An 8,250-nucleotide genomic window follows, 5' to 3' on the forward strand; every position below is an offset into this window, starting at 1 on the left:
GCTGTCGGCAGTCTTCAGTTCTATGGTCGTGAGTGCCATAATATTTATACGTTAGGTTGGGGTCCCTTTGGGCAGGATCGAACTGTAAAGGTCGAGGCCACTTGGTCCGACTGCAGATACGATGGCAGTAACATCGATGTTGAAGTTGTATTCTGATAACCTCGGTGCTTCCTTAGGCCCGATGGGCTGTCAAAACCGCTTTTGCTCATGAGCCCCCGATTATTTTAACCTCGGTCGCTTCTCATTTCACTTCTAGCAAGGTTTCGTCCAGGCCCATTACCTCTTTTATCTCCATTGTATGGTTGATACTGGTCTTTATTTGATCTTGGTTCACGATCAATGTCTCTTTTGGATCTGTCACTACTCTGACGGGATAAACGGACCCGAAAGGGGCCCCAAGCTGATCATCTTCGACCCTAATTTTTGATTGGTACCAGTTATGGACGTCGGCCCAAGTTACCACCAGTTATTCTATCAGATTTTGCTTCAACTGTTGTGAATCCAATGATCTTCGAGCATTGAGTCCTTGGGTAAAAGCTTGAACGGCCAAATTGTCCGTGACCGGAGGCAAGTCCATTCGTTCCATTTGAAATCGGGACACGAATTCGCTGAGCATCTCATTATCTCTTTACTTCACTTTGAAAAGGTCCGACCTCTTGGTCTCGACCTTGATGGCCCCGACGTGTGCTTTCACGAAGGTGTTTGCAAGCATAGCGAACGAGTCAATAGAATTAGGGGGTAAGTTGTGATACCATATCATAGCTCCTTTTGACAAAGTCTCCCCGAACTTTTTCAGCAGGACGGACTCGATCTCATCATCTTCCAAGTCGTTCCCCTTGATGGCGCACGTGTAGGAGGTCACATGTTCATTTGGGTTAGTTGTTCCGTTGTACTTAGGAATTTCGGGCATGCAAAACTTCATTGGGATCGGCTTCGGAGTTGTGCTCGAAGGGAAAGGTTTTTGAACAAACTTCTTGGAATCTAGGCTCTTCAATATCGGTAGTGCTCCTGGGATTTGGTCGACCCTGGAATTGTAGGTTTCTACTTTTTTTGTCATTGGTTTCGATTTTATTTTTCTCCCGATTCCACCAATTTTGTGAGTTCCTCAAACATCTTTATAATCTTGGGGTTAGTCCCGGGTTCAGCTTCACTCGGTCTTTCTACGATTGGTTCATTTCTGCGAGTGTTTTCCCGGGATAGTTCGGGCTCGACTCTGGTTCTGTAACTGGGTTATCGCTGCTTGTTGAGCCTGCAATATTTCGAAGATTACTCGCAAGTTGATCTTATCATCTTCACCGTCGTGGGTATTTTGGGCTACCAATCGGGCTCCCCACAGATGCTGTTCTCAGGATCGGTAGGCAAGTTTGTATTGATGGCCACTTGTGAGTTAGCATCGATCGGGTCCGTGACCGAAACTCCGTTGGGGTCGACAGGGGGCACCTCGTTACTGGGCGCCTTATTGTTGTTCTCGCCATGGTGTCGAGACTCAACTTCCATGTTTAAAGGGGCAGATTGGGAGTTTGATATTTTAAGCCTTGACATGAAATTAAAGACTTCAAAGAACAAGTGAAAAATAGGGTGTGTTATGGAAATTCGTATCAAATTGCTACAATTATCCTTAGCCCCACGATGGGCGCCAAACTGTTTATCCTCAAAAAACGGATAATAATTAAATTTGTTTGTGGTTTTAAGGATACATGGATTAATTCGATACAAACGATAAATTATGTAAGATTAAACTGATAAAGGAGGTAATAAATTATCAAACCTCTTGAGGGGAGTGATTTCAGACTTAACAACAACCTTAATCAAATATCCGCCCTCGATCTCGGACACACAATGACCGAGTACAATGATCAAGAACTAGAACTTTGAATAACAGAGAAAAATAATAGTATATTGTCTTGATATGCGTGTTAAAGTGTGTTTTATGAATAGCGAGACCCCCTTTATATAGTTGGGGAGTCTAAGCCTAGGTACAATTTCATAAAAGGTAAAAATCTTCTGTTTAACTAATCACCGAATTTTCGCTGGTACATACTAAGATCCATGCCGTGATACCCGGCTGGTCACGGATATCACGACCTTCTGTTAATCGTGCTCGGTTGACTGGCGATGCTCTCTGAAGTCTTTTGGGATTTAGATCGATCTCGAGTTCATGACCCCAATATTCCCGAAGGTGGACGTTGTGCCGCCGGACCCTGATTCGATGAGACCTTCGCCTCGATTCCGATTTCTTTATCGTCAAGTCTCTTGCTCGATTTGTTTTATGGGAAACCGGAATGTTCCAGGCCGATTTCACACATGATTATTATAATACTTAAAAGTACAATTTAATCTTGCAACTTGCGTTCGAAGATCTCGGCAAATCTTCTTTCAGTCAGATGGTCGCTTTCTGAATGGCCTAATCATCCACCGCCCAACGCGTTTATAATATAATTAATTAATCTCTTAATTACTTTGTAGCCAAACGTGGAGTGTTGCTGAATTTGGTCTTTTCAAAGCATGTCAACTATTTCAAAACTCGAGTCGCTTTAATGAACAAGAGAAACGCGTGGTTTTTAAACTCATCGAAATGACTTAAGAATTGTTTTTTGGTTAGTCTTGAAAATAATGGACGAACTATTAAAGAGATCAACTATCGAAGAATTAAGAGTTAAAACAATAATAAAATCTGAAAATGCATTTACGTATTTCTTATATTTATTTATAAGGTAAGATTAAATAACAGATTCAAAAATAAAAGTGCTAATAATATGACCAGTCCATGAATTATTAAAGTTTTCATAAAAGCTAAACTAAGTAATATCGGAGCACTTCTTTTTTCTTTTTTTTTCCTGAGGGGATGAATCACTTCATGTAACCAAAATACCAAATTCACTTAGTTTTTATCACTTAACTAATGTTAGTTAATATATGTTTACTTCAACATACTATTTAATTATGATTAAGTAATGTGATTAATGTAAACATTCTGTGAATGCAAATTGTTCCCGCCAAGTTAAAATAAATGATGGGAAGAAAAATATTTTCATGTTTGATCGGCTTAAATATTTTAAAAAATATGTTACTCATAAATTTATTTTCTTTCGATAGAAGAAAAATAACTTTCCATAAGATGAGGAAAAATATTTTTTAAAATAGTACGAGATGAGTGGCGCCGTTATTTCTCAAAAGATGATGAGAAGATAATTATCATGCCAAGCACAAGCAGTGTCTGATGTTAGAATTACATTTTGGAATTTACAGCTAAAAGTTTGACTTGAGGAGCATATAATTGATGAGTCGAGTGAGTTGCAGCTTGTTAATTACTAGACTAGATGCAATTTTGCATGGATTCTCAAAATTGCATGTGTTGTGTGTCAGACAGTCAGAGGCTTAGATGTTGAGATTGTAAATACGTAACATTTTGCCTAATTACATTCCCTAGGAAAGGTCACACTCATCCCAGTTAGATGTAGGTTGTAGGACACGTACAAATATGCATTACGGCAGGATACATAGATTGATGCTTAGCTTGAAAATATTTCAAAATAAACACTAATTGGGGCAAGAAATAAGGCTTTTTAGGCTTCTGCAACCTAACAATTAAAGCACGTACAAGCTGAATTGAGACTATATCTTACTATGTGTGCCCTATTATAAATAAGGAAGAGATTTGCAGAGTTGAGAATCTAATATGTGGCAATTGCCGCAAGTGTCCACAAATGAAACATCTGATACAGATCATGGTCGACTATTTTATTCTGTGTCATCTTTTGCGGCCGTTGCCTCTTTGGAAAGGGATCCCTTAGGATCTTTTCCTTTTTGTTTCCTTTCGTTTTTCTCTTTATCCCTTCCATTTTCTTACGTTTTACATATCGTTTTGATTCATTTGAATATTGTCACTATATAGTTTCTGGAGACAGGTCCTACGTCGGCAATTTGTTCTGTGGCAACATAACAAGGTTATGAGTTTTAAATTTTAATACGATAATTTTAAGTATTAATAATTAAATTTTAAATTTAAATATATATATATATTTAATATTTTTTTAATATAAATATATTATTTGAACAAAAGTTATTGAATTCGATCGTAACTAAATTTTTATCTGCGCACTCAGTATGAAAATATTTATACAATCAGTTCACTTGAAAGATAATTATATGAATGATGAATATTTAATAGCATGAATTTATTGCCTATAACAAATAGTAAATAACTAGCTATAATAAATAAATTATATTGATGGTGTAAAAATTTACTACAAAATTTAAATTCGCGACACAAAATTTCATATTCAAAAAAAATACGCTTCCTAACAAAGGAGTTTCATACTCAGCGTTCGGGCTCGGGACATCTAAAGATGTACTTGTCGCTCTACTACCATCCTTGTGGGTGTCATATGCTACTCAATACAACTAAATTTTCATCTTACAATATACACTGCATCATGTATTCGTCACGCTTCATCTTCTTCCAAATCTCAAGGATCGTGCTGTTTTTCATTTAGGATATCAAGGTGTCTTCTTAAACTTTTTGGCTGTTAGCCTGCTGCAGTTGTTACGCGGCGAACCTCGAATTTTGAGAGTTAATATTTTTTAGTTTTAATCGTAAATTTAAACATAAAATCTTCAAGTTTTTTGAAATAAAATTTATTAATTTAAAAAATATGTAAAAAGTATTATAAGTCACAGTAATTAATAATTTAAAATATTTAAAATATATATGAAAATACCACGATAAAAAAACTCATTTGGCTTTCGAAATCTAATTATTGAGACGGAAGTATTTTAGCTATAATACTATTTTTACAGCAGTAATTTAAAACTTAGTTAAATAAAAAAAAGAACACAATATCAAACTTTAAAATTTCAGTTATTATTTAAATAGATTGAATTGGAATCTTCTGATTTGTGCACGTTGAACGAGAAGCTCTAACGTCTCTCTGATATCATTCACCGGACTTTCGGCGACCACCGGACCAGGTAAGACCCCCAGCCCAGCCCACCACCACCCACCCCACCCCTGTCTTCTTTTCCTCTCTCTCCTGCGTTCTTCTTCTTCCCCTTACTCCCTTCCCCCATTTTTTGCTTTTCAGATCTGCCCCCTTTTTATATTTCCCTTTTCTTCTCCTCCTTTCTTTCTCTCCCCTATACCTCGTCTCTTCCACCCATGTCCCCCTATTTTCTGGCGCACTGATCTAGCCTAGCGGCGGTGGCGGTGGCAGCTGAGACAATTTTCCTGCGAGCCTCGGGCAAAGCGGGCGGGAACTTTCAAAACATAGCTGTTGTGGACAACACCTTTCTCGGCACTCGTGGTGATTTCAAGTTCTATTGTTCTTGCTTTGAATTTTCTATTATGCTCACGGGAGTTGGTACCTCCCATTTTCCAGTTTTCCTTTGTTGTGTGAGTTAAATTGCTGGCATCTTACCTCGTACTAGTTTATTTACCGTATTAGTGTGCCTGTTGTTGCAACTTGTATTCTTCTGGTTTGGTCTGTTGCCTTGTGTGATAGTGATTCCCTTTACTCTGCCATAGGTAGAGTGGCTGTGGTTTGGGATGGTCGAGTGAGGTCATGTCCTCGGGGGGAATGGGGGTGGGGCGGGAGGTAGGGCAGGGTTTAGGGGGTGGGACAGGAGGCAAGGGAGGTAAAGGGAACAAGGGTGTCTGTAGGTTGAGAATTGGGTCATGAAACGCAGGTACATAGACGGATAAATATATAGAGTTGACGAAGATCCTCCAGAAGAGTAGGGTCAATATAGCGTGTGTCCAGGAGACAAGGTGGGTAGGGTCGAGGGCGAGGGACGTGGACGGGTATAAACTTTGGTACTCAAGAGTCCAGAAAGGTAAGAATGGAGTGGGCATCTTGGTGGATAGGGAACTTAGAGAGTCTGTAGTTGAGGTTAGACGAGTGAATGATAGATTGATGATTATTAAGTTGGTGGTTGGAGAGTGCACCCTAAACATCGTTAGCACCTATACGCCGCATGTGGGCCTAGATGAGGAGGTTAAACGGCATTTCTGGGAAGGGTTAGATGAGATAGTGTGCCAGGTTCCTCCTGCTGAGAAGCTATTCATAGGAGGGGATTTCAATGGGCATATTGAGTCGACCGCAGGTGGTTATGGTGAGGTGCATGGAGGCTTCGGTTTTGGGGAGAGGAACGGAGGAGGTACATCGTTGTTGGACTTCGCTAAGGCTTTTGGGTTGGTGATTGCGAACTCTAGATTTCGAAAGAGGGAGGGGCATTTGGTTACTTTTCAAAATGCGGTGGCGAAGACCCAGATTGACTATCTCCTCCTCAGGAGATGTGACAGAGGGTTGTGCAAGGATTGCAAGGTAATTCCGGGTGAGATACTCGCGACGCAGCATAGGCTCTTGGTGATGGACATTGGTATTATGTTAAAGAGAAGGAAAAAGGTCTACTCAAGGAAGACAGAGAATCAGGGGGGAGCCTTAACAAAGGATAAAGCCCAAGCGTTGGAGGGGCGGTTGTCGGCTATGGGAGCTTGGAGGAGTAGTGTTGACGCGAGCACTATGTGGTCAGCGATAGCAGACTATATTAGGGAGGCTGCGAGAGAGGTGTTAGGGGTCTCGACGGGCGTATCTGGTGGGCACAAAGGAGACTGGTGGGGGAATGAAGTAGTCCAAGGTAAAGTGGAAGCAAAGAAGGCGGCGTACCTGAAGTTAGTTGGGAGCATAGGTGAGGAGGAGAGGCGAGTGTGCATGGAGAGGTATAAGGCATCTAGGAAAGAGGCTAAGTTGGCGGTCACAGAGGCTAAGACTGCGGCTTATGGTCGTATGTACGAGGAATTGGGGAAAAAAGATGGGGAGAAGAAGTTATTCCGGCTGGCCAAGTTGAGAGAGAGGAAGGCTCAGGATTTGGACCAAGTGAGATGCATCAAGGACGAAGATGGTAGAGCATTGATGGAAGATGCCCAGATTAAGAGGAGATAACAGACTTACTTTCATAAACTTCTGAATGAAGAAGGGGATCAGGATATTGTTCTAGGCGAATTGGAGCATTTCGAGAGTCACCGTGACTTTGGGTACTGTAGGCGTATTGTGGTTGAGGAGGTCGTGAGAGCTATGCGTAAGATGAGTAGGGGCAGAGCGACCGGGCCAGACGAGATTCCGGTGGAATTTTGGAAGTGTGTGGGGAGAGCAGGTTTGGAGTGGTTGACTAGGTTGTTTAATATTATTTTTAAGGGAAGAGGATGCCGGATGAGTGGAGGTGGAGTACGGTGGTTCCATTGTATAAGAACAAAGGTGATATCTAAAGTTGTAATAATTATAGGGGTATCAAATTACTGAGTCATACCATGAAAGTGTGGAAGAGGGTGGTTGAAGTGAGTGTGAGGATGACAGTGTCTGTATCCGACAACCAGTTCGGGTTCATGCCGGGTCGTTCGACTACAGAAGCTATACACCTTGTTAGTAGGTTGGTGGAACTATACATAGAGAGGAAGAAGGATCTGCACATAGTGTTTATTGACCTAGAGAAAGCGTATGATAAGGTTCCTAGAGAAATTCTCTGGAGATGCCTGGAGGCAAAAGGTGTGTCGGTTCCCTACATTATGGCAATTAAGGACATGTATGATGGGGCTAAGACTCGGGTTAGGACAATAGGAGGCGACTCTAAGCATTTTTCGATTGTAATGGGGTTACACCAAGGTTCTGCGCTCAGTCCGTTCTTATTCGCCCTGGTGATGGACGCGTTAACACAACATATTCAAGGGGATGTGCCATGGTGCATGCTATTCGCCGATGACATAGTTCTGATTGATGAGTCGCGAGTCGGTGTTAACGAGAGGCTGGAGGTTTGGAGACAGGCTCTTGAGTCTAAGGGTTTCAGGCTGAGCAGGACGAAGACGAAATACTTGGAGTGTAAGTTTAGCGCTGAGCCAGGGGAAGAGGGCGTGGATGTGAGGCTTGATTCGCAGGTCATCCCGAGTAGAGCAGCTCCAAGTACCTTGGTTCGGTTATCCAGGGGGAGAGGGAGATCGACGAGGATGTCACACACCGTATTGGGGTAGGATGGATGAAGTGGAGGTTAGCATCTGGAGTCCTGTATGACAAGAGAGTGCCACCGATACTCAAAGGTAAGTTTTATAAAGCGGTGGTTAGACCGGCCATGATGTATGGGGCTGAGTGTTGGCCTGTTAAGAACTCACATATCCAGAAGATAAAAGTAGCAGAAATGAAGATGTTGCGGTGGATCTGCGGGCACACTAGGATAGATAAGATTAGGAATGATGATATCCAG

At 41.5% G+C, this 8,250-nt stretch overlaps 1 protein-coding gene across 1 annotated transcript; it reads left to right on the forward strand.

The window, feature by feature from the left end:
• Positions 1–6,368: 6,368 nt before the first annotated feature.
• On the forward strand, positions 6,369–7,264 carry LOC138909426 (uncharacterized). The gene is made up of 2 exons (XM_070200626.1): positions 6,369–6,783; positions 7,194–7,264. The coding sequence occupies exons 1-2, from the start codon at positions 6,369–6,371 to the stop codon at positions 7,262–7,264; spliced, it is 486 nt and encodes a 161-aa protein (XP_070056727.1).
• The last annotated feature ends 986 nt before the right edge of the window (positions 7,265–8,250 follow it).

The sequence above is a fragment of the Nicotiana tomentosiformis genome, chromosome 4 (genome assembly GCF_000390325.3).
Source record: "Nicotiana tomentosiformis chromosome 4, ASM39032v3, whole genome shotgun sequence".
Taxonomy (NCBI): domain Eukaryota; kingdom Viridiplantae; phylum Streptophyta; class Magnoliopsida; order Solanales; family Solanaceae; genus Nicotiana; species Nicotiana tomentosiformis.

Coding starts and splice junctions, on each gene's coding strand:
- LOC138909426 (XM_070200626.1), top strand. CDS start 6,369: ATGGACATTGGTATTATGTTAAAGAGAAGGAAAAAGGTCTACTCAAGG. Junction 6,784..7,193: donor TAAGACTGCGGCTTATGGTC/GTATGTACGAGG, acceptor ATTATTTTTAAG/GGAAGAGGATGCCGGATGAG.